Source organism: Antechinus flavipes, chromosome 2, assembly GCF_016432865.1.
Source record: "Antechinus flavipes isolate AdamAnt ecotype Samford, QLD, Australia chromosome 2, AdamAnt_v2, whole genome shotgun sequence".
Taxonomy (NCBI): domain Eukaryota; kingdom Metazoa; phylum Chordata; class Mammalia; order Dasyuromorphia; family Dasyuridae; genus Antechinus; species Antechinus flavipes.
Window position 1 is genome coordinate 361,482,953 of NC_067399.1, and position 27,974 is coordinate 361,510,926.

Consider the following 27,974-nt stretch of genomic DNA (forward strand, 5'->3'; position numbering starts at 1 on the left):
TTAGTATCTTTGGATTTATCAAACACTAGTTACTGTGCTCATTTACTTCTGTATACACAATAGTTTTTCACATTTGAAACTGAGTTCCTTGAAATTTGAAGTTCAAGCCCTAAAAAATAAAAACAATTTTTCTGAATCTTTTCATGTTTATTGAAACACTAGTATACAACACTAGTGTGTGATTTTTTTTTTTGCACATTCGGTAGCTCAAATGCACAATTATTTTAATCTAAGTTAAAATACAATACATGAAAAACAATGGAATTTCAGCATAAATTTCTGAATTTATGCTTTGAATTTTTGCTTTTAAAAGCAAAGACTAATCTTTCCAATTTCATCTTTTAGTCTGTTATTATTCTGGATGTTCATGTTCTTGTCCTGGAATTAGCCATCGAATACTTTCAGTCCGAACAGTAGCATACATAATAAAACTAACTAAAAAGAATAAAGAAAATACAAGCAACCAATCCACGCTTTTCACCAAAGTGCTCGGAAGAGGGCCTATTTGATCATCTTCAGTCACTACCACATCATTCTTGGCTTCTATCCCTGAAAGCAAAATCAATGAGTCAGTATTTTGATAGATGGAAAAAAATGGACAATTGAATTTCACTAAGGACTCAGTAGAATATAGAAAAGGAAAGGCATGGTTTAAAAAAAAAAAAAAAGACAAAACCTTTTCTGTTTTTGTGGTTCTTAAAACTTCCATTAAAGTAGCTTACCTTTCTCTCTATCATATAATTAGTGAATGAATCTACACACAAAGTTATTCAACTTTTCAAAGCTAGAATACCACTTTTTCACTTTCTGAACAAATATAAAATATTAAAAAATAAATTTGCCAAAAGAATTTACTTATATTATACTTCTGTAGTAAAGAGTTTGCAGACTTTCTATCCATACTTCTAAACATAAGAATATCAAGAAAGATAGAGGGAAATTTTCTGTATTGGGAGATAATCAAATTAGTTGATCTCTAAGGTACCCATAAATGAATCAATGAAAAAGCATTTATTAAGCACTTATTATGTGAAAACAATATGCTGGTGATATAAAGAGAAAAGCAAGAGTACCTACTCACTCAGAATTTATAATCTATTTTGATTTTTTTTTGGTTAAGTGACTTGTCCAGGGTCACACAATTAGTGTTAAAAATATGAGATCACATTTGAACTCAGGTCCTCCTGAATCCAGATCTGATTTTTTATCCACTGCTGCCCCAAACCAAATTAAGGCAACTCTAAGATTCTATCTCACCCATCAGATTGACAAAGACAACAAATGTGCAAGGAAAACAAGAGATATTAATGAACCTTGTTGACAGAGATATCTGCCATGCTAAAAAGAAATTTGCAACTATGCCTCAAAAATCACTAATTTGCATATACTCTGATCAAGCAATACTGCTATTTAGGCCTATACCCCAAAAAGATCAAAGAAGGAGAAAAAGTACAAAAATATTTAAAGTCATTCTTTTTGAAGTGGCAATAAACTAGAAACCAAGAGGGTGCATATCAACTAAAGAATAATTAAACATACCATAATGTGTATTTATTGTACCATTTAATTATGGTACCTTCTTAAGAAATTACTAAAGCATTTCAGAGAAATCTGGGAATACCTGTATGAACTAATACAACTGAAATGAGCAGAACCAGAAAAATGATTTATTTATGTAACAATACTATAAATACATACATCTCTGAAATGCACTGTAGCATTTCAATGAGCAGTGCAATGACCAACATGATTCCAGAGGACTGATGATTATCTTTGCTATTCATTGTAAAGGTCTGAAACTATGAAAAGGTGTGAATCAGACAACTGAGCACTTAAGGCTAATTACCTATTCGATATGAGACAATGACTCTATCAGCATATGTTTGGAAAAATGGCTCTTCTCACCACTGGTGCTGGCTCAATGTTTGGCATTAAGAGAATCGTAGGAAGGATTAGAGAGTGGGGTGAGACAAACCAGACTCACTTGCTGGCAGGACTAGGAGGAGAAAGGTGTTGATTCTGGACTCCAGAATGGAGAAGAGATCTTTGGCAAAACTCCTGGCAGTTTGCCTGCTTCTCCCCCTAAAGACCAAGGACTTTTATTTATCCTGACTTTGGCTGATCCTGAGGCCACTAGGGAGCTAACCTGGACTTAACAATCCATCTTCTCTAAGATGATAAATTTGAAAACCAGAATGAGACACATTCCTGGTTATGGACAATATGCAAATTCCTTTTGCTCAGCCTGCATATCTGTTACAAGGGTTTTTATTGGGAATTTTTTTGTGGGGAGAGGGGAAAAAGTTAATGGTAATAGTGATGGTAAAGGTAGGAATAGGATCTTCTCCTTCTCCAACAAAAAATGAACAAGAAGATTAGTAGGAATCATAGACATATAGTACAACTTTGAGTTACATATTGAATCTATTTTATAATTTAAAAGAAAAACTTTCCATAAGAGATCTACAATAAGTACAGTCTTCCTCTTATTCCACAACATATATGAAAATATTCGTTTCATTTGGTATTTAAGTTCAGAATAAAACTAAGATAAAATAGGAGAAAAGGGGAAAGTCAAAAAAACAAACAAACAAACAAACAACTTCCTCACTTTCCTCTCTTTATTATAGAGGGAGAGAACCTAACTATGGAATACCACATATACACTATAGAGAAAACATACTAAACTTCTTTTTTTTTCTCTTTCCTTTTTAATCTTCATTAAAAGGAGATGCTTGAGGCAGGAGGGAAAGGATATAAAGGAAATTATTGTGATTTAATATTAAAAGGCATCAATAAAAATAAAAGAAAAAAATTTTTAATCAGATTTCCAACTTAAAAGACCACCATAAAGCTAACTCCTAATAAACAATTTTTAAAATGTTTGCTAAGTACCAGGAACTGTGCTTGGCAATAGGAATAAAAGATAAAAAGTAAAACAGTCCCTAGTATAGAGTATTAAAAGATAGAGTAATTCAACAAATTCAATAAAATTCACTAAAATGAATCAACACTTAGTGGTTTCAGTAAAAGGTTAAGTATAGGAGCAGACCAAAAAAAAAAAAAAAAAAAAAAATGTAGCATATGATTTTTTAAAAGTGAGTAGCCAAAGAATTATAAACTATCTAGAAGCCTCAAACCTAGATATCATGAATATTTTCTTCAGGAGAAATAGTATACAATTAACAGTAATATCATACAATGATTAACTGTGAATGACTTAGCTATTCTCAATAATAGTGATTCAAGACAATTCTGAAGGATTTAAGATGAAAAATGCTATCCATCTCTATAGAAAAAACTGTAGTCTAAATGCAGAAAGAAACATTCTTTTTTTAAAACTTTTTTTTATCTTATTTTCTTTCAAACATGACTATATTGAAATTTTTTTTTAAGGATTGTACATATATAAATCTAAATCATATTGTCTGCCTTCTCCATGAGTAGGAAGGGAATAGAGGCAAAGAATTTAAAACTCAAAATATTTAAAAAACAAATGTTAAAAATTTTTTCAAACTACATTAGAAATATTTTTATATAAATAAAATAGATAAAACATTAAAGAAAGTAGTCACTGGAGAGAACAAGTACCAAAACAGAGCAAAAAAAGAAACATTTTATCAACACAAAATAACTGTTTACCATTATACAAGATATTTCTAAGTGTTGATTATATTAGACCATTAGCTTGTTGGAACAAAGATCATTCTCAGTATCAAATTAGAATAAAAATGAAAAGTAGCTAGGCCTAGAGTTGAGGCAACTCAAACCCCGTCTATTTTAACAAGCTGTTTGTTGACACACACACAAAAAGGGGAAATGAACAAAATATCAAAAGATATCAAAGATATCAAATACAAACTATCATCTTCTTTTAGGGAAGCTTAACCAATGCAAACAAGTCACCACTAAAGAAAGATCAAAACAACAAAATACCATTTTAACAAGAAACACCTTATCTCTTTGCCAAGGAGAGGAATAAAACAAATATAACAAAGGTTTAGAATATAAAATTGGCAGATAGATGGTGCTGGGGAGAGAATACCAGGCAGGCCCTGAGTCAGGAAGACTCAAGTTCAAATATGCCACTCAAATGATTACTAATTGTATCATCCTGGGTAAGTCACTTAATCTTGTTTGCCTCATCTATAAAATGAATTGGAAAAGATGTAAAAGATAATTTTGTTCGATTGTTAACATCAAAGCAGGCAAAAAAATAGGAGATATACACTCAACCAAAAATAGATTCAGCAGGCATTAGAGTATGGGAGGTAGAAAGATAAGAGATAGAAGTGGTTGAATTCCATGAGACAATGGAATCTAAAATATGGCTATGCCAGTGAGTGGCCCAAGTGGAGTAATTAAAGTTGTAGTATCAGAGAAAATGTAAAGTCCCGTATTAGAAGACTCATCAACATATACACTGAAATTGCTATTGGATTAATGGCAGGGGACAGGTTAACAAAGAAAATTGTGAGTTAAAGAATAAGTTTTTCTCCCAGAAAACTGGCATGTAAGGGAGGTTAGGATAGAGAAAGTGTAATATAAAAGAACTTCTAACAGTATGATCAGTATCCTGCACATTTAAGAATTCTTATGAGTAAGGGACTACAACTGGATCCCAGTGAAGAAATAAACTGAGAAACACCAAAAGGCACATAGATAAGGTCAAGAGTAAATCAGGATATGATCTGGAAGTTATAACTCAAGGTTAAGAACAGGAAGTCAACCATACCAACTATTCACAAATGGGTGGCCTTTATTGTAATGGGCTTGAGGCTCGAGTTGATGCACTGAGGTCCCAAGCACGTGAAGCTAAATACTAATTGGACCATACTCTATTAATATATATACTTGGAAAAAGAATGGCTCCCACCCACTCCCTGTGCAAGTCCTGATGTGTTGTATAGGAAATGAAGATTTTGGTGGGTGGAGGCAGGGGAGTGGAAAGGGAAACGGAAAGAGAAACTGCTGGCTGGCTTCTTGACACAGCTGCTCGCACTGCTATTGTGACTCCCCCTTTACCTGCAATCCCCCTTCACCTCTGCTGCTGGATTCCTGTCGCAGCTGCTCACATTGCTATCACAATCCCCCTTCACCTCTAAAAGAATAAAGATTGAAGATTTTTCCCTTAACCTGAATTCCAGACTCTGGCTGGTTTTAAATACGCGGTCATCACATTTGGCACCCAAGCGTGGGAACCAAGGACCCTACTTTCACTGAAGAAGTCTCCAGTGACTAGGAACTTAGGTGAGTATAATAGACAAACAGGGAACTTATTTTCTTAAAGACTAAACTAGTAACCTTTTTTGGCTGAAATGGGACAGATGCTAGCTAAAGATTCTCCACCCCCCACTCCAACCCCTCCACCCCCATCCAGAAGTGGTGCTATAGAAAGCATGCTTAAGCTCATAGAAGATCAAGGGCTACTTATAACTTGGGAACAGACAGCTAAGCTTCTGGGTTCATTAAAACACATCTCCCCTTGGTTCTTAGAGGAAGAGCAAATCTCTCCAGATAATTGGACATTAACTGGGCAACAGCTCTCCGCATATTACAACAAAAACAGTCCTCATTCAATGTCCATCGAAGCATTCTATGTATACAATATAATACAGTTGGCCTTAAGAAGCCATATAAGTTATAGAAGAAAAAAAAAAGCTCTAAGAACAGCCAAATGGGGAAGCCTGAGATAAAGGAGGAAGATAATAAACAGATTAATGACCATATCCCCACAGGGCATGGAGACTTAAGTGAGACTCAAGGGTGGGGTGAATCTGAGGCAGCTTCAGCCCCACTTAAGGAGCAGGTAATTGACTCTCCTCCATCAACTCCACCCTCCGGGATGGAGGGAGGAGGGGTACTGGGAGGGATAGTGACAGCACCACCATCTCCCCCACAGCATACAGCCGCTCCTATGACTAGATTGCAAAAGGGACTAATTAAGGCCAAGGCAGAAGGGAGAGATGTATCGGAATTTCAACATCACGTTTTTCCTATAATTCAACAGTTTAATTCTTCAGGTCAAGAAAGTAGAAGATATTCTCCTTTTGATATAGAAATCCTCAAAGACCTGAAAAAAGCTTGCACTCTTTATGGGGCTACATCAGCTTATGGCTTTTGAAATCTTGACCCCTAATGACCAGAAATCTATAGCAAGGATATGCCTAGAACCTGGACAAAACTACTTGTGGCTTTTTGAATCTAGTGAGCTCTGTAGGATACAAGCCCAACAAAATAGTCAAAGTGGAGTTCATGCTGCAATCACCTATGACCTACTAACAGGTATAAGTCCCTATGCAGACATCGCAGTACAGATTAATTATTCCATAGCAGCATATGAGCAAATTGCTGCTGCTGCTATCAAAGCATGGGCTTCTCTCCACAATTAAGATGAAAAAGGGGGGGCCTTCACAAAAATAACACAAGGGCCAAATGAACCCTTTGCTGACTTTGTGGGATGTTTGCAGACAGCTATCACAAGAACTAATGGGGAAAATGCAGTAACAGACATTTTGATAAGGCAACTTGCTAAAGAAAATGCTAATGAGGTTTGCAGAAGAATTATACTAGGACTGCACAAGGATGCTCCTTTAGAGGAGATCATAAGACACTGTGCCACAGTGGGCACAAATGCCTTTTATAGCTAGGCTATGATGCAGACTTCCCAAAATCCAAACATGAGGAGGCAGGGTCCCTTTTGGCAATGGACTTCCAGAGAGACTCGTAGATGCTTTCAGTGTGGTAAAGTAGGGCATCTGAAAGTTCAATGTTGGTATAGAGACAGAATGAGAAAACAGGGTGGGAGAACAAGACCCAATATCCCATGTCCAAAATGCAACAGAAGCTTCCATTGGGCCTCAGAATATACAGAGATTCAGGGAAACGGGATGAGGGGCCCAGCCCCAGGGCCCAAGGCAAAAAACACTTGAGGCATGATGGCAGCCAATGGTGCACCCAGAGAGTACCTAGAAGTCCAGTACCCAGACATGACCAATCAGCCAGGAAGCCATATGATGGGAGAAGGGGATTACACAATCAACCAGCCAGGAAGCAACCTGATGGGAGAAAGGAATTACAATTGGAGAGAACAGAGCTGTATGCAGCTGGGACAACTGATATCCCCTGGAAGTGACATCTGTTCCTCTCCAGCCTATTTGCTATTTGCTCCCTTACCTCCAGGCACAGTAGGCTTGACCATTTCACCTCCTTTCTTTATGTACAAAATAGTGTTAATTCACACACTGATGTGGGAAATTGGGGAATGTGTAGATAATATCCCAGTCACTAATACAGATAGACAATGTGTGACCTATCACCCAGGAGAAGTAGTAGCATCAGGTTTACTCATACAGAATCCTAATAAGCAACCTGGTGATAGTCACCCAGATTCTGACTCCAGACCACAAAATCCAGGAATATACTGGACAGCAGCTGTAATAGCTGACTGACCTATGCTCACGATCTATATAAATGGCCTACCATTTGAAGGATTGGTAGACACAGGTGCAGATCAAACAGTCATTAGAGGTGCCAACTGGCCCAGTCACTGGCCAAAGATTAAAGCAGACACCTACATATCTGGCGTAGGAGGATCAATAGCAGCTGAAGTTAGTGCTGTCCCTATGAGATGGACTTCTGCAGGCAAAACAGGAGTTTTTACTCCTTTTATACTTGAAAAAATCCCCATCAATCTGTGGGGAAGAGACATTTTACAGGAATTAGGGTTAAAAATGAGTACTTCGTTTTTTTTAAGCAGGGCTGCTGTTGAGGGCCTGCCAACACTTTTACCTGTTCCTATCCAATGGAAAACAGATACACCAGTGTGGATAGAACAGTGGCCCTTAAGTAGCGATAAACTTCAGGCCTTATTAGAGGAGCAGCTTGAACAAGATCACTTACAACCTTCTCTAAGTCATTGGAATTCCCCAGTATTTGTTGTAAAAAAGAAATCTGGAAAATGGAGGATGCTCACTGATTTAAGAAAAGTGAATGAACAGATGGAAACTATGGGAACTCTTCAGCCTGGACTTCCATCTCCTACTCAATTGCCTAGAGAATGGCCTCTTTGGGTCATAGATATTAAGGATTGTTTCTATTCTATCCCTCTGGATAAGGAGGATATGAAAAGATTTGCCTTTTCAGTGCCCAACATTAACTTAGATGAGCCTTATAAAAGATATGAATGGACAGTTTTGCCACAGGGAATGAAAAACAGTCCCACTATATGTCAAATGTATGTTGCTGCTGCTCTTGCTCCAGTAAGAAAAGCATTTCCAAAAGTTATGCTATTACATTATATTACATCATATCCCATGATATATTGGGATGTGCACCTGAGGAACAAATGTTAGAAGCATGTCTACAAAAGACCATAGAAACACTAAGATACTACAAATTGTACATCACTGAAGAAAAAATTCAAAGACATGCTGCTTTTCAATATTTAGGATACTATAGTGCAAAAACTGTCCTTAAAAACAGAGAAGCTAAATACCTTAAATGATTTTCAGAAATTGATAAGAGATATCCAATAACTGAGACCAGTGTTAGGCTTGACTACCTATCAGTTACAACCATTATATGACATTTTAAGGGGAGACAGTGCTTTAAATTCACCACACCAGCTTACAAAAGAAGCTCAAGAGGCTTTGAGAAAAGTTGAACTGACTTTATCCAATGTGGTTGAAAGAGTCACTCAAAAACCCTTGGAAATATCAGTTTTTGCCACACAAGATGCACCCACAGCAGTCCTTCATCAAGGAGACAGTGTGACAGAGTGGGTGAACCTCCCGGCACAACTAGAACAAAGCCTTACTCCTTACCCAGTGCTTGGGGATAGAATTTTATTAAAGGCCATTAAGCAAGCAGTACAATTATCTGGGACAAATATACACCTTTTACACCAATACACAAATTAATGTGTGCTGTGAGACCATCCCAGAGTGGCAAATTTTATTAGCCATGGCTCCAAATTTTACACATGGGTCTCCATTAAAGATAACCAGACTTTTACATATTGGCGATGGATTCTTGAAGAAAAAGTTTCTAAAGTTCCTCTTAAAGGACCAACTATCTTTACAGATGCATCCAAACATAATATTTGTGCTGTATACTCTCATGACTTAACTATAAAGAAAGTAGTCAGAACTCCTTTTCAGTCCACTCAGCAGAATGAATTGCATGCAATCATTCTAGCTCTTACTTATTATCCAGGAGACATAAATATATCTGATTCGGCCTATTCAGTAGGTGTGGTACAAAGAATTGCCACAGCCCAAATAAAATTTGCATCCTTTAATATATACCAGCTCTTTAAGAAACTTCAAGAGCAAGTGAGAAAGCATCCAGGTAAGATTTATATTTTGCATGTCCACTCTCATAGTGGACTTCCAGGTCCCATTTTTTATGGTAATTCAAAGGCAGATAGCCTTCTAACTATGTTGGTCAATACTCCTTTATTCCAAGAAGCCCAGGCATCTCATTATAAATATCATCAGGCTGCTCGAGCTTTACGTTTACAATTTGGAATAACAAGAGAGGAAGCTAGGAGCATAGTAAAAGCCAGTATGGCTTGCCTTCCTTTCCACACTCCGATACTGCCTCCAGGGAAGAACCCTTGTGGATTGAGACCCAATGAAATCTGGCAAATGGATGTGACCCATTATAAATCTTTCAGTCGTCTGTCTTTTATCCATATTGTAGTAGACACCTTTTCAGGATTCACTTTTTCAATACCAGCAGCAAAAGAGACAGCCCAAGTGGTCACTGAATTCCTCACACAAGCATTCGCCATTATGGGTTTGCTACAAGCAATAAAAACAGACTATGGTCCTGCATATACCTCCAAATATTTTACATACTTTTCTGCACAATATAAGATTTTATACACCACTGGCATACCTTTTAATCCTCAAGGACAGGCAACAGTAGAGAGGAGAAACAGAGCCATTAAGACATTGCTCCAAAAACAAAAGAAAGGGGGAGCCACAAATAACCCTAGAGAACTTTTAAATCTAACCCTTTATACTATTAACTTCTTGATTTTTGACAAAGATGCACTGGTTCCAGCTGATAGGTTTTATAACCCACCGGAAGGGCAGTGTCCAGTGCGAGCACTCCACTATCTTTAGATAATCGCCAGGTGATGTGAAGAGACCCAGAAAGTGGTGAATGGAAGGGACCAGATAGGCTAACTGGGGGAGAGGGTTTGCTTGTATCTCTACAGATGGAGAAGGAATCAGATGGGTGCAATGAGCCGTATTCACCTTGTCATCGCAGAAAGATGGAGCAGACCCTTGAAACAAAGGTGGTTCTGTTGCTGATTGTGCTCACCATTGAAAGAGCGTGGCAGTTATGGCGTTTGACTCATGGACACAGAAAACTGTTGGACTTCAAAACCCTCAGGAATCATTGGATTCTCTAAGACATAAGATTGTTGTAGGACTTGAAAACCCTTAAGAATCATTGGATTCTCTGAGACATAAGATTGTTGTAGGACTTAAAAACCCTCAGGAATCATTGGATTCTTTGAGACATAAGACTTGAAAGCCCTCAGGAATCATTGGATTTTCTGAGAAATGATAAGACTGTCACAGGACTTCAAAATCTGCTGGAATCATTGGATTCCCTAATACATAAAAAGACTTTTGCAGGACTTCAAAAACTTGGGGGGATCATTGGATTCCCTGACATGTGAAGCAATGGACAATAGATTGGCTGCTGAAGAAGGCATATGTGTGACTGCTGTTTACATACTCTCCTTTTAGGACTTCTGGCAATCTTTTACAACACCATGTTGATTTATTATTTGTTATACCATTACTTGCGTGTACAATTCATGTTTGTTATACCACATCAAACCTGCACTGACTGTGGGGAGAGTTATCACTAATAGCCTCTGCATTATTGCTATGTGCTTGTGTAATACCTCCCATGCTGATGGGTTTGTGCATAATAAGACCCTCCAGCCCAAAAACCCGCTAGCAACCCCCACTTCCCTTTGGTGCTTTTCATCTCCCTTCCTGAGATGTCAGGGAAGGCGTGATCATTTTCTTTTTAGTGCTTTCACCTCCCTTCCTGCGAAGTCAGGGAAGGTGTAATCACCTCCCCTTGGGGACTCTGACCTCCCTGAGAAGTCAGGGATGGCATGACCACCTATGTTCTAAAACAAAAGAAAGCGAGAGATGTAATAGGCTGAGGCTTGAGTTGATGCACTGAGGTCCCAAGCACGTGAGGCTAAATAGTAATTGGACCATACTCTATTATATATACTTGAAGAAAGAATGGCCCCTGCCCATTCTTTGTGCAAGTCCTGATGTGTTATATCGGAAATGAAGATTTTGGTGGGTGGAGGCAGGGGAGTGGAAAGGGAAGCTGGCACAGCTGTTTGCATTGCTATCGTGACCCCCCTTCACCTGCAATCCCCCTTTACCTCTGCTGGCTGGGTTCCTGTCGCAGCTACTCACATTGCTATCACAATCCCCCTTCACTTCAAAAAGAATAAAGATTGAAGATTTTTCCCTTAACCTGAATTCCTGACTCCAGCTGATTTTAAATACGCGGTCATCACACTTTATAATCATCAAGCTGAAAACAGCAAATCATTTCAATGTCACCAAGAAATGGTCAATTACTGATTTGTTTGGAGGAATTTGATGAGAGTTCAGCTGTACTCTTCCTACTATTCCTACTCTTTCACTATAATGGTTCCTACCCAATCTTTAAGCTTTAATTGCTTATAAGTGTACCACAACTTTTGGGATACCCTCATGCACAGACACTGAAATTTAGTAAATGAACACTGCTGTGGGATCCAGTTTTATCAAACTATGTATCGTGATCCCATATGGGATCTTGTAACTGAATAGGTCACAAAATTATAATTTATAAAAGGTTTATATATTTATTTTTTATATCTATATATCCAGTCAATGTAAAAATCTCTGACAAAAAGGATGCACAAATGGGAAAAGTTTAAGAAACTCTGTTCCAGGATATAGGAACTTTATATTAGATCTATGTCCCTCACATCTTGTCTGTAAAAGGAAGACTTAGGAAGTAACCAAAATACAAGGTATTTGAACAAAAAAAAATTAATTTTTAAAGGATTCAAAAACAATGTTTTAGAGAAATAATTCAACAAAGCTACAAATTTTTAAAAAAAGGAAATGTGGTTGAACAAAGGAGGCAGAAACCATTAAAATCATTAAAGATATTCATCTAGAGTATCTTCTTCTTACATACCTGTTTGATTAAAAATGAATGCTTTTAGAGTTTCCAATGTCCGATCTGTATGATTAAATCTCGCCATTGGTTTGGCTCCTTGAAATAGCAGGATGTTGGGAACAGCCACAGTACCAAATCTGGTAGAGAGACTATTTTAAAAAAGAAGTATAAAATCTCAAGTATTTAATGGCAAAAAAAAGAGGAGAGGAAAAAGATTAATGCAGTGGCATCAAATCCAAACAGAAATGGGAGTTACTAAAACTTACATAAGGATCTCTACAGATTCATACTGAATTAGAAAACCACAAAACATAATCTATGTTTTACTATATTTCTATTTATATTGTTAAGCATTTCCCAATTACATTTTAATCTGAGGCCACACTCAAAGAGTGTTGTGAGCCACATATTTGACATCTCTGAAATGATGGATAGATAGAAAAACTTGGGTTCAAGTTGTCTCTGAAACACATTAGATGTGTGACAATTAGATTATAAGCTCCTTGAAGACAGAAATTGTTTTTTCCTTTCTTTCTCTGTTTACCCAGCTTTAACAAAGTACTTGAAACATAGTAGTTATTTAATAAATGTTTGTTCACTTGACTATGAGCAAATTACAAATTAATTATTAATCTCTATTGGTAGGATTTTCCTCACCTGGAATTCCCTATAATGAATCCACAGCTCTAGACCTACCTTCATCTCACTCCAATCCCCATCCCAAAACAAAGCAGATTTAACTTCCTCTGATGAAAAGAAATTTATTCTATTCAATTTATAGGCTCTATAGGTATAGCTACCAGCAGTCACAACTTAAGTGTCATACAAATGCCCACACGTACTGATTATCAAATTCATCACTGTGTCTTCTTGACTGCTGACGTTGTCAGTTACAAGCATTAATTCTGGCAGAATTTAGTAACTATAAGCAATTAGCAATGTACTAAAGCATGGAACTCCAAACTCTTCAGTGAGCAATGTCTTAGAGCTCAGACATGTAATTTTCCCAAGTACCATAAAGCCAGTTTATGTCAAATAGACTAGTCAAGAGTCAGCAAAAGATAGGAAAATACTAAATTTGAAAGTACTGAGACAAACTAATTCATTCATAATTTTTCAGAATTTCCAATGAAATAGTGAATTACATTTCATTTGTGGTACTGATCACTAAAAACCAGGCCAATTATTAAAAAGCTTAATGAGTTAGTGGAAAAACCTTATTACAGAATAGTTTCAAAAAATTTTACTTTCTTCACTTTCTAGTCAGTTACTTGAAATAACTTCAAAAAAATATTATCAAGTAAAGATCCTAGTTTTATATTCTTTTAGGGAACTCCCAATGAGGAACTTTATCACTGCAGATTATTTCTTTACCAATGTACCAATCACTAACCTCTCTAAAACTTTATGCAAGTATTAAGATTTGGTGGGCAAAGGTTATGTGCCTCATTGCCTACCTTATGACACTGGACATATCACTAAATTCTCTATGCTTTCATTTCCTCATCTTGTAAAATGGGGTAGATTAAACTAAATCAGTGATGTCACACTCAATTAGAAACAGATTCGTATAGGTCACATATTCAGAAAACCACAAATTAACCCAATTATATTTTAATTCAATTCAGGCCTCACTTAGAAGTTTTGCTGGCCATGTAGAGTTTGATATTTCTGAGCTAGATGATCAGTGAAGTCTCCCTAATTCTTAAATCTATCATTTATAAAACACTCAGAATCAAACTTTATGACATATTGTTTGATCGCCGTTGCATTTGTTTCCCATCTTTCTCAAGTATTTTTCTTGTATTGTTGTGATTTAGTTTTATCTACCTATCATTTATTTTATATTCACCTATTAGAAAAGATCCACAAAGGCAAATAATATGTTATCTAAATTTTATATTCCCCAATCCTACCATAGGGCATTCACTGTAGACACAGAGCCAGTAAACTTTTAACATTTGTTAAAGATTTGTATACATAATTCTGATGGAAGTGAATCTCTTCGATAAAGAGAGCTAATTCAGTTTCAATTGATCAAGGATGGACAGAAGCAACTACACCCAAAGAAAGGACACTGGGAAATGAATATAAATTGCTTGCATTTTTGTTTTTCTTCCCAGGTTATGTATACCTTCTGAATCCAATTCTTCCTGTGCAAGAGAACTGTTCAGTTCTGCACACATATATTGTATCAAGGATATACTGTAACCTATTTAACATGTAAAGGACTGCTTGCCATCTGGGGGAAGGGGTGGAGGGAGGGAGGGGAAAAATCGGAATAGAAGTGAGTACAAGGAATGATGCTGTAAAAAATTATCCTGTAAAAAGTTATTTAAAAAAATAAAAAATAAAAAAATTCTAAAAAATAAAAAATAAATAAAAACATAAAAAGATTTGTATACATAAGCTAATGCAAACTTTTCAAAAATCTTTCAAAGTCAAATATTCAAATTATATTTTTATTTATTCTATTATTTAAAATGAAAGGGAGTTCTTCATTCATAGTATAAGATAATCATCAGCCCAAGCTAAATAATAATACATTCAGAATTAGTATAGTACAAATTAACATGGTTTTATTGTATCTAAAATGTTTCATCATCATACACCTTAAAGAACTGAGGTTTCAGAACATTTTAAAAAAACTTAAAAGAATTATATAAATGTGAGTTATCATGCCAGGAAGACCTGGATTTAAGGCTTTTCTCTATGTTATCCCTTGGCTATGTAATCTTAAGTAGAAAAGTCACTTAAATTCTCAGGGTCTGCTGGCAACTATTGATGATTGGCTTTGGAAGAAGTTTCCTCACCAAGAGGTTCCCTATACTAATGAAATAACAGTTCTATTTTTAAAAATTATTAAGTTAAGGAAAAAGACATTAATACTTGAACAAGTCATGTATTTTATTAAGTCAAAAATTCACTGAATATTAAGAGCAGTTAGAATATTTTGTTATTTGAAAAAAATCAAAGTCATATAGCCATTGGGGGAAAGGGGCAGAATATATATATTTTTTACTTAAATTTTTCAAATACCACATTTCTAATTATTTCCTAAATTCAGGCCTTGAAGGAACTTAAGAGGATAACATATAGATGAGAAATTACAGCTTTAAAAGGCTTCAGAAAAAAGACTAATCTTTCTTAATAAAGCATTTCAATATTTAACAACCTTCAATATCAAGATGAGAAACAACCTAACTCAGAGTCAATTTGACACAGATTTAAATCCTACCTCTGACACTATTGCAATCCTAGAAACATATTTTAGTTCCAGGAAACTCTAAGTCTAATTACTGATCTGCTTTGGTGGAGGGTATTCCTCAACTAGAAGTTTCCAATGCTAATTAATTCACAAATCCCAACCAAAAAATATAAACTGATTTGTCACTATACTTATCTTAAGCTGGAAGTAATCAGATAATATCCTATATGTAATCATTATAACCAATTTTTTTTGAGAGGGAGAGATGCAAGGTGAAGTGGGAGATTTCTTATTTACACTTCCCCTATTACTTTTGAAGCAAATCTTGAAGTTATAGCTAAGGCAGTCTTCCACAAGCAACTTAAGTCATAAAGTATAAAAAAAGCACTTGATAAAAGAGTACCTGCTATGCTGAGAAGCATCCAGTGCCAAAAAATGAAGAGATGGAAATGCTCGTGGTAAAGAATTGAAATGTGGAGCCAGACTGGCAGAAAAGCGACACCAAGGAGTATAAAATAAGACTAATGTACAATCACTGCTATTTGGGTTTAAAAATTCCATCAGGTCCTATGACAAGAGAAAACATATGTGTTTGTTAATTAAAAACACTTGTGGTACAAAGACAAAAATCACACTCCTTTCCTTCAAGGAGTTTACATTCCACTGGGGAGGATACAACCAAAGATATATACAAAGTGATTTCCAGAGGAAGACAGCCATGATAATTGGAGGTATCAAAAGGGCCTCTTAGAGGAAGTGGTATATGAGTTTTACTTATTGTTAACGGTTAACATTTATCTATTGTTTTAAGGTTTGCAAAGCACTTTAAAAATATCTTATTCTGTCTTTATAACAATCCTGTTATTAATATCCACATTTGGCACAGACTACATAATTCCACAGTCATTCTACTAGTAAGCAGAGAGGCTAAAATTTAACTCAGAACTTGCTGATTCCAAGTCTTACTCTCCATTCACTGCACCATCTAGCAGCTTCATATCACCTTTGAATACAGCACACCATAAAATTGATACAGATATAGACATCAAGGTAAGGTATAAAGCCTGTCCAAAAGAAACATGTCATAAAATCCCATATCAAACTGAAATACTAAATTCAAGAAAAAAAAATTTAATATATGTCAAGCTTTCTGAGTTATGCCAGCAGACTCTCCCATTATTCATATTGCTTACAATTTTCACTGGCCATTCTACATATCTAGAACTCCCTCTTCATCTCAGTCTCCTGGCTTCTCTGCCTTTTTGCAAAGTTTAATTGATCTTTAATTTAATCTTTATTTTTTTAATTTAATTTAATTTAGTTTAGTTTAATTTAATCTTAGTTCCTTATTTCTTGTTTGTCGTGTATAAACTGTTCTGTGTATATATATATCTGTATATGCTATCCCTTATATACCTTGTTAGAACAAAACTATTTTTGAGTTATCTCCTCCATTAAACTATGAGCTCCTTGGAAGAATGGACATGTTTCTATCCTTTGTTTGTAATTCCAATACTGAGCATAGTGAGTAGTACATAGCAAATATTTAATATATGCTAAGTAACTGATGAATCGGGGGGGGGGGGGGGGAATCACATGTGTTTAAGGATTTGGTAAGAAAGATTTGTTGTAGAGAGCAAATGTTATAAATATCTTCCTTTTAAGCCTTCTTATAATTCTCTTGTAGCAAATGCAATTATTTTGGAATTTTGCATAAATCCAATAATATCTATTTTCAGAGGTCATGACTATATAAGCATCAACTTTCAGACTGAGCCATCCTAACACCACTATAATTAATGTTCACCTTATCAATTCTCAATCTGAGCTTGTGTGGATAGAGATAGTGATGATCTTACTAATGATTCTTTTGATGAACATTTGGTCCAGCCCAGGAGCCCTAAAATCATTCAGATAACCAACAATGAAATCCCATCAAAATCCACCTTGCACTCTTCTCTTTTAGTCACTTTACACGAGTCAGGAAATAAAACTGAATTTCTTCATGAATGAAGCAGTTAGAGTATGATATCACTACTGACTCTCAGTGGAAAAAAGGAACCACAAACTTTCTAATACACCTTACCCATCTTCAGAATGAGTTTACTTCAATATATGTAACTCTTAACCTTTTTTAACAGCACCAAAATTACAAATTCTTATGTGAACTCATAAACTGATATAAAGCTGATTTTCTCTGTAGCATTATAAACCTTCACATATCTAGACTCACCAATAACTTAAAGTCTCAACAATAATCTTAAATAATCTTATCCCCTATTATGAACTAACTAGCAGTTCTGATAACCTATGAAAAATAAAAACTCCTTATAGCTTTATTTAGTTATATGTTAATTATTCCTCCAGGGAATAATTGCACAGAATAATACTTCATAGAAATGTAAAGAATTCAAGGCTTCACTAAAGACAAATTTCTTATGCCTTGTGATATGAAGGTGAATCTCTCTGTGCTCAAACTCCAACAGACCCTACATCAAGTTAAAAATGCTTCAAATACTGAATCAGTGATGAACTATACCTGTATAGCTGATACATAAAGACTCATTACTAGATGGCTAACTAGATGACAAAAACTTTTTTTTTTTTTTTGCTGAGGCAATTAGGGTTATGATTTGCCCAGGGTCACATAGCTAGGAAGTGTTAAGTATTTAAGGCCATGCATTTTTGAGTTCCCTTACAGGCTAACTGCACAATATTTCAGAGTCCGATTCTTTTTGTACAGCAAAATAACGGTTTGGTCATGTACACTTATTGTGTATCTAATTTATATTTTAATATATTTAATATCTACAATTCATCCTGCCATCTGGGAGAGGGGTGGGGGGGGAAGGAGGGGAAAAATTGGAACAAGAGATTTGGCAATTGTCAATACTGTAAAGTTACCCATACATATAACCTGTAAATAAAAGGCTATTAAAATAAAAAAAGAAAAAAAAAATAAGTATCTGAGGCCAGATTTTAACTTAGATCCTCCTGATTTCAGGTCTGGTACTCTATCCACTGCACCACCTAGCTGTCCCAAAAAGTATTTGATGGCAAATCCTTTTAACACAGCAATTCATAAAAATCATTTACTAATAATGTGAAGGAGCTATAAATATTTCCAAAAAAATTTAATAACTTGAAAGAGAACAGTATATTTATTCACAGAAAAATTCTGACACTGATAATTTCTCTATAATTTTGGACAGATAGATCCTATCTTGGCTACTTACTACCATTATCATATTGGGCAAGTCACTAAACCTCTCCAAAGCCTCAGTTTTCTCTTTTTTTTAAATAAAAAGTTAGACTTAACTCTATCCCTGATAATACTTATTATCTTAACCTTGTTTTGTCTCAAAATGACTAGGTTCAGAGAACAGGGGACTTTTTTGTCTGTGTGTTTTCTTTACTTAACTATTACCCACCAGCATAATTCAGATTCAAAAAGAGACTTCAGTCATTCCTTCTTTATATGTACACAAGTGCAATTACCAAATACTACACTTTTTTCATAAGTACTTGTCAAGAGAACCAAAACAAATGCTTGAAAAATATGTACTTACCTGTGATACATTTAGAATTTGCAAAGTGAAACTTTCTAGGCCAGTAACATTTCTTTCCTCACAATTCACCTTTGGGCTTTTTACACTCTCTGTACTATTAGAGTCCTCTTTAGATGGTGGACTTGTAGGCACAGCTTCAAGAACCAAATTATATTCTTCTCCTTTATCAGGAATATTTGCTCCAGATCCAATAAAAGAAAAAAGGCTCTCTCGGATATTACATCTAGAGCCTTCAACTCCAGCATCACAACTGCCAGTATTGAGGTCTTTTGCCTCTCCTGGAATCACAGACATTAAATGATCACCATTCACTTCATTTCCCAGGGTTTCATAAGATACTTTGCCAGTGTTATGCTGCTCTGTCTGCCCAAATCCATGTTCTTCATTAGTTAAATGGACAGTATCTGGACTGAGAGGTAGTTCAGTTTCAGTATGTCCCTGCTGTTCAGACAATGAGCCATCACTTTTCTCTGCAACAACAAAAAGGTATATTTGTAATGAATATATAATTTAAAATAAATGATTTCCATATTTATTTATTTATATGTGTTATAGTGCTAGACTCGAGTCATGGAGATTGCATTCAAAGCCTGCTTCAGATACTAATTGTAGAGCCAGGCAAATCATTTAACCTATTTCACTATTTCCTCATCTATACTATGGCAATAAACAGCAGCTACCTCAAAGGGTTATTTTAAGCATCAAATGAAATAATGTGTAAAGTATTCTGCAAACCATAAAACACTATATAACTACTAGCTATTACTATTACTTATTGTTTAACATATTCTTCATTATTCTTTTAATGTGAAACTTACTGTATTATATAAGTAAAAGAGGCATTTCCTCCATTAGTTATCCTTCAAGGAGGCAGGAAAAAAATTAAAATATGTATGTCATTTTGAATTTCCTGCTTCTTGTTTAGAGGACATTTCATAATTATCCATTATCCAGGCAGAAAAAATATTAATTATTTAATACTTCATTTTAATTACATTTTTAAACATATGAAATGAAGGCCAATGAAAGCATATTTCACAAAAACATTTTCACATACAATATTGTTTGATCCTCTCAAAAACCTTGTAAATTAGGTAGAACAGGAAATATTTCACTTGAAAGATGAAGAAATAAATCATCAGCATTTTTATACATCACTAACAAAATCCAACAGAAAGAGATACATAGAGAAATTCCACTTAAAATAACTGTCGATAGTATAAAATATTTGGGAATCTATCTGCCAAGGAAAAGTCAGAAACTATATGAGCAAAACTACAAAACATTTTCCACACAAATAAAGTCAGATCTAAACAATTAAAAAAATTTAAGTGCTCTTGGATCGGTCTAGCGAATATAATAAAGATGACAATACTACCTAAATTAATCTATTTATTTAGTGCTATACCAATCAGACTCCCAAGAACCTATTTTACAGATCTAGAAAAAACAACAAAATTCATCTGAAAGAACAAAAGGTCAAGAATTTAAAGGGAACTAATGAAAAAAAATCAAATGAAGGTGGCCTAGCTGGACCTGATCTAAAACTATATTATAAAGTAGCAGTCACCAAAACCATTTGGTATTGGCTAAGAAACAGGCTAGTTGATCAGTAGAACAGGTTAGGTTTCCATGACAAAATAGTCAATAACTATAGCAATCTAGTGTTGGTGACAAACTCAAAGACCCCAACTTTTGGGATAACAATTCACTATTGGCAAAAACTGCTGGGAAAATTGGAAATTAGTATGGCAGAAACTAGGCATGGACCCACACTTACCACCATACACCATTATAAGATCAAAATGGGTTCATGATCTAGGCATATAGAATGAGATTATAAATAAATTAGAAGAACATAGAGTAGTTTACCTTTCAGAACTATGAAGGAGGAAGGAATTTGTGACTAAAGAAGAACTAGAGATCATTATTAATCACAAAATAGAAAATTTTGATTAATATCAAGTTAAAAAGTTTTTGTACAGACAAAACTAATGCAGACAAGATTAGAAGGAAAGTAATAAACTGGGAAAACATCTTTACATTTCCAAAATAAATAGAGAATTGACTCAAATTTATAAGAAATCAAGCCATTCTCCAATTGATAAATGGTCAAAGGATATGAACAGACAATTTTCAGATGATGAAATTGAAACTACTTCTACTCACATGAAAGTGTTCCAAATCATTATTGATCAGAGAAATGCAAATTAAGAAAACTCTGAGATACCACTACACACTTGTCAGATTGGCTAAAATGACAGGAAAAGATAATGACAAATGTTGGAGGGGATATGAGAAAACTGGGACATTGATGCATTGTTGGTGAAATTGTGAACAGATCCAATTATTCTGGAGACATTTTGGAACTCTGCTCAAAAAGTTGACAAACTGTGCACACTCTGATCCAGCAGTGTTACTACTGGGCTTATATCCCAAAAAAATATTAAAGAAGGGGTAAATGTTTGTGGCAGCCCTTTTTGTAGTGGCTAGAAACTGGAAATTGAATGAATGCCCATCAATTGGAGAATGGCTAATTGTGGTATTTGAATGTTAGGGAATATTATTATTCTGTAAGAAATGACCAGCAGGATGAATACAGAGAGGTTTGGAGAGACTTACATGAACTGATGTTAAGTGGAATGAGCAAAATCAGGAGATCATTACACAGTTCAACAACAATACTATGTGAGGATCAATTCTGATGTAAGTGGCTCTCTTCAACACTGAGAGGCTCCAAATCAATTCCAATTATCAGTAATGAACAGAATCAGCTACACCCAACAAAAGAACACTGGAAAATGAGTGTGGACCACAACATAGCATTTCCATTCTTTCTGTTATTGTTTGCTTGCATTTTTGTTTTTCTTCCCAGGGGTTTTTTTTTTTTTTTACCTTCTTTCGAAATCCGATTTTTCTTGTGTAGCAAGACAACTGTATAATTATATTGTACTTAACACACACTTTAACATATTCAACATGTATGGGACTACCTGCCATCTAGGGGAAGGGGTGAAGGGAAGGAGGGGAAAAGTTGGAACAGAAGTTTTTGCAAAGGTCAATGTTGAAAAATTACCCATGCATATGTTTTGTCAATAAAAAGCTATAATAAAAATAAAATAAAAAAAAATTAAGATGAAGAAAGTGAAAAGTTAGAGTGTAGAGGAAAAAACATTAAACAAATAGGAGGTGTGTGGTAATTCTAAGACTACTTGGTCCTGTGACCTTGACAAACTAGATAAGCTTCTGGATTTCAATCTTCTCATCTATAAAAATGAAGATCATCTTTAAGGTATCTTAAGCCCAGATGTTATACAAAATCTAGGGTTGAGTGATAAGTAGAAGAGTTATGCCTAAAACCCAATTCTTTAACTATTATTTCCATGTCCTTTACACTCACTGTTCTAGGATCACTGATCTAGAATTTGAAGGGACAAACTGCTTATCCTTTTTTTTAGATAAGGAAACAAACTAAAGAATACAGTGACTTATTCAAGATTACACAGTGACCCAGATCAGAGACAGAATTTGAACCCAGATTCACTGTACCATCTGCCTTTTAGAAAGATAATCATGTAAACGTAAAGTTTTGAACATGAATTTTAACCTCTTTCCAAGATACCAAAATGAAGAAAAATTATCCAATGCCGCATCTTCTTTGTCCCTGCCCTTTTTACCAAATCTTAGAAGCTATTCTCAAACCACCCAGAGTTTTGTCTTCCCAGACAGTTGGTACTCAAGCTTTTCTATCTTTTCTCTAAATCGACTAACCTATCAGTTCAGCGTGTTTGGGGCAATTGCACCTACTCAAACTGACTACTCAGGAGTCACTCCAAATGATGTACAGAAAGTATTTATTAGAATCTCGAGAAGTGGACCATCCTGGCCTGTGGGCCCGAAAGGACAGCAAAGATACCCACAGGAGGAGAGTCATTCACTTGAAGATGCTTACAACTTTTATACATTTCAGACAAAGAACCCCCAAAATCCCACCCTGTACAGGTTGTGATTGGTTACATAAACCTTTATCTCCCTATTTGGTCAGTGGAATGCAGTGAAAAAGGTGATATATAGCTTTGGCCACTTAATTCCTTCTTTGGGCAATGGAATGCAGTCCAGATCTCATCTAAAATCGCCCTATAGGCCTGATCTACTTCAGTTAACAGTCTCTGATCAATATGCGCTTAATCTGTAAGTTCTTCACCTTTCCACACAATCCCCCCTGTTATTCATAAATATATATGTATATATATTTCCTCATGAAGAACTAACATTGTGGTCAAATTAGATTAACAGTTCTACACATTGCTTGTTAATCGCTTCATCAGGATCATCCCCTGCTACTGCCTCCCATCCCTCCTTTTGTAAAATCATCATTTTAATGGCATCCTCTGTAAGATTCTTGACAGTGACCTCCGAACTATTTTTGTTACCAATGTAATCATACAGGGTAAACATAGTGGCGACAGGATGATTCCACTTATAGCTATTAACCCTGATCCCAACAGTTGTTTCCACCAGCTTCCACTGAACCATGACCACCAGCCATTTGTAAAGGGAGATTTCCAAACCTCCATGGGTACATGTGCAACCTTACGGATGTTCTTCCTGATTTCCTTAACAATTTGCCCATTATCATCAATCTGCATACAGCAGATAGACAAATTCAGTTTCCCACAGACCCCTCCTTCCTCTGCTAGCAAAGAGTCTAGGACTAGCCGATATTGTTACACTGCTTCCCTTGTCTGAGTTGCCTGATCAGCCAGTAAGTCTAAGGCTTGAGCAGTTTGGTTGGTTATTACCTCTAGGACTGCCTGTAGCCTAATCAACCGATTTAACATCTATATCGGCATTCGGTATCCCCAACTACCATCCTGGGCCCATGTTGCCGGTCTGTACTCTTTTATAATTCTCTCCGGAGGCCAGGCATCTCCCACCCATTGGCATCATTTGTCTGGGTCAAAGAAGTATCAATATAAGTTAGGGAGCGGTCTGCACTTCGTGTTTCCCTTTCCAAATCTTCATATAACCATATTCCCAATTGCCTCCAACGCTTGATGGGAGAAAGAAAAATTTAGGTCTAATTATACCTACATAACAAACCCCAGTTAAGTTTTTGGGTAAATGGGTATAAGCCCCTTCAGGGCAGGATTATCTTCATACCAAAATATAACATATATAACAGGTCCACTTGAAAGTGAAAAATACCTGACATCCCAGGAACCTAAGGCTCTCCTCCCGTATTAGAATTATATCTCCAAAGATGCCTTTCAACTACCCACTGGCAGGTGCGACTATTTTCCCAGTTAGATCCTGATGGCTCCAGAAATTATTAAACATTTTCCTAACAGTGCCTTCTCTATTCTCCCACTTCCATTCCATCGAAGTGTAAGTTGAACCTAGTGCTACGCTCTCCAAGGTTATACATGTCCATATCTGGGGTCCCTCTGGGTCAGGGATTAAACAGGCAGGTGGTATTTTCCTCGCACACCCCTCACTACTATTAGAACACTGGATACAGCGAACCACTGATCTGTCATACCAAGTTATACTGGTTTGGTCCCATCTATTCAATACCTACTGCAGTCTATGGCAGCTCCCTTCTCTGGCCTGAGAGTAAATGTCCATGTACATTCACTTTCTCCCATCCATGGCCCTGTACCAGTCTGATTCAGGCAATATCTCCCTAAAACTGTACTGGTCAGAGTCCAGTGATGCTTTTCTTCTGCTGAACAGAAACCTGTTCCATTGTGTATTACTGACCTGTTGCTCGAGATTCAGGCTGGAGACAAGGAACAGGAACCCAAGGCCACTTTGTAAGTTGATCAGGTCCCCCACATATCCAATCAATCAATCAATCAATTCTAAATTGTCAGTCAATCTAAAGCTAGTGGCTATTGTTTGGATCAGGGTTTGAAAGGTATTTTCATGCCCCACTGCTCTCGAGATACCAGTACAAAAGATGTACCCACATAACATCATACATGTATATACAAAACACAGTCTCCAACCCTTTGGGTTTGGTTCACACCCCATTCTTCCTGATAGTATATAATATCCCTAATCCTAACAATACAGTTCAACAAAATGTAATATCTAATACAAACAAGAAAAGTCCCAAGAGTTCCCCAAATGAGACAAGTCAAAAAGATTTTACATGCATAATTCATCAGTCTTTACTAAGTTTCCTGTAATTTCAGCCGCACTTTCAATGTTCCTGGATCAGTCTCTACTGCCCACTTCTTTGGCACATCCACGGGACCTTTGACTCGAGTATGATGTGCCCAACCTCTCTCTTTGGTGTATATTGCCGTATCTGAAGTCAACAGGATCTGGAACGGTCCTTCCCAGCTCAGGGTCAGCTTGTCCTCCTTCCACATCCAAACCAGGACCCAGTCTCCAAGCTAAAACTTGTGCACTGTGAATCCTAAGGGAGGAGTCTGAGTAATAAGCCCTTTTAGTTGTGAAGCTTTCAGAGGTTACAGTAAAGACAGAACATATTTCTTTAAAAACAAATCCTTGGTCTCAAATATTGGATCCCAGGAAGAATTTTGAATCCCTTTTGGATAAGGGTGACTATACAATAATTCATAAGGTAATAATCCCATCTCCCTTTGGGGTTTTGTCCTATTCTTAATAAGGCAAGGGGATGGCACTTGGTCCAGGGCAATTGTGTCTCTAACGCCAATTTAGTCAGTTGCTGTTTAATTTCCTTATCCATCCTTTCCACTTTACCTGATGAGAGCGGAGGTCATGGGATATGTAAGACCCATGATATTTCTAGAGTTTGGGACACAGATAGGAGGATCTTAGCTGTGAAATGAGTGCCTTGGTCCGAATCTACCTGCTATACCATCCCACACTCTGGAATGATATGCTCAAAGAGGACTTTTACGACTGCCAAGGCAGTTGCCCGGGCAAGGGGAAAGGCCTCCACCCATGAGGTCAGATGGTCCACTACGACCAACAGGTATTTGAGATGCCCCACTGATGGCAGCACTGATGGTAAAGTCAACCTGAAGGCTTTGGAAAGGCCTGATACCAGGGGGCCTTCCTCCTTTTTGGGCTTGTCATTGGGCTGCCCTATTCATCCTTTGACAAACAGGATACCCGCTGACCAGTTGCCTGCTAGTGTGTACAAACCAGTGCCACAGACTTAGCACCACGTCACACAGGCCTTGGACATCCCAAGGACTGCCCTGATAAATGTGGGAGTACTTCTCCTATACCTGCTGTGGTCAGTACCTCTCTGGCGTCAGGGAGGAGCCAGTGCCCCTCTTTATCCTCCTGAGCGCCAAGGCTTTGAATTTCCTGCTTCTCTTCTGGAGTAAGGGAAGGTGGAGGCATTAGAGGCAGAATGCCAGAATTAGCATCATCATCTCCTCCATGCTTACAGATTCTTCTCCTCCAGCCCATTTCGCCTCCTCATCCATAAAGCAGTTTTCCCTTGTCTCAAATGAATCTCCTCTTTGGTGCCCCTGCACATGAATCACTGCAATGTTCTTAGGTGACATAAGATTAGTCAAAATTTCAGTGACCAATGCCCGTGTGCCAATCCCTCACCTTTACTGTTTCCATTCTTTCCCCCAAGTAATTTACAGGATCTAATTTCTTTTTTCCTTCACTTATACAATGGCCTAAATGTTTTACCTCACATTTCACAAATTGCATTATTCTTAAGAGATTCTCAGTCCCTGTGCTCCTAAATAATTTAACAAATTGATAGTGATTTGGACAAGGTCACTCTTTTTCCTTCTTGCCACAAAAGGATCATCTACATATTGTAAGACTTTTAACAGTAAGAAATTTATCCCAGAATGTTCACACAATTCTTACATACCCAAGTAGATGTTTCATAAATTGAATATTATACCAATCATTTTGCTTTTAAAATACCCAATACACAGAAAAATCCCAAACTACATATTGTCCATAACAAAAATTTTTTCAAAAGGACAAAGGCAAAAACTATTATCCTTGGAGTCCCTTTAAATAATTGGCATCAATACAGTTAATTAAAGCTTCCTATTTTCACATGAATCTGAAAAGTTCTTAAAAACATCAATTAAACTTTTTGAAATAACACTTTCAAACTATAGATTGCATTTATGATCATATTCCTTAAACAAGAAAACCATTATGTTTCAAAGAAACAAATATTCAGTCAATTAACCAAGCCATTACAGAAAGTGACTGGAACGCACTTGGTGAGGGGGAGGAGGGGAAGAGAGGATTCCATGTGACCACCCTTCCCCCACTCCTGCACTCTTAGACAAAGGATTCCCTCCTGTTTCTCCACTCAATTTCCCACTTAGGAATCCTTCTCAAGATTTAGGCAATCAGTTTATTTCCTTTTATTTTCCAACTGATTCCTTTTTGATATCATTCAGGCTCTCAATTTGCTCCTACAAATCAATCTTTCATAAATCTCCTGCATTCTTCCTTCCAGTTCCCTTCAGAACTTTTAAGATTCACAATATAGTGAATAGCTAGAAAAACTCCATAAAGCATAACTTATAATGTTAACAAATTACCCAATTATGTTTCCTTGTTTTCCACGTGTCCAACATTCTATTCTCAATGCACCCTTTCTTTTATTGTTTCTTTCGGACTCCCAGCCCCTCCTGGATCCCTTATATTCCTTTTTAGCAGCATCTGAGTTATGGATCTGCTGAATCATGAACCTATTTCTCTTTCTTTCTCTCTTATCCCTGTGCTTTCCCATTCCCTTCTCTGCCCCTCTTTTTCCTTAGCCCGGTCCTCATCTCTCCTTACATAAACCTTAGTAGTTTCCCCAATAAAGTTTCCAAAGAAGACCGCATCTACCCTTCAGTCTTCTGTAACTTTCTATTTATGTCCAGCTAGGCATCAGATACAAACTGCACCTTTAACATCTGTTCATTCTCTGGGACATCAGGATCTGTTCCTGAATATTTTCTTATTTCTTCTCTAATTCTTGGGTGATAGCT

At 36.4% G+C, this 27,974-nt stretch overlaps 1 protein-coding gene across 7 annotated transcripts in view; it reads right to left on the reverse strand.

Moving 5' to 3' along the window:
- Nucleotides 1–27,974, reverse strand: part of LOC127549809 (UPF0461 protein C5orf24 homolog) — a 124,861-nt gene that overhangs the window by 62,415 nt on the left and 34,472 nt on the right. For 4 of the 7 annotated variants that reach the window (XR_007950721.1, XM_051978165.1, XM_051978168.1 and 1 more), the window contains exon 3: nucleotides 19,006–19,475. Coding sequence is in view for 6 of the 7 variants with exons in the window: in XM_051978165.1 (XP_051834125.1) it covers nucleotides 19,006–19,475 (470 nt within the window). In the remaining variant the exon portion in view is untranslated. Of the gene's footprint in view, nucleotides 1–126; nucleotides 550–12,246; nucleotides 12,378–15,839; nucleotides 16,004–19,005; nucleotides 19,476–27,974 lie in introns of those variants that run through there. The other 3 variants (XM_051978166.1, XM_051978164.1, XM_051978170.1) reach the window with 1 other exon arrangement.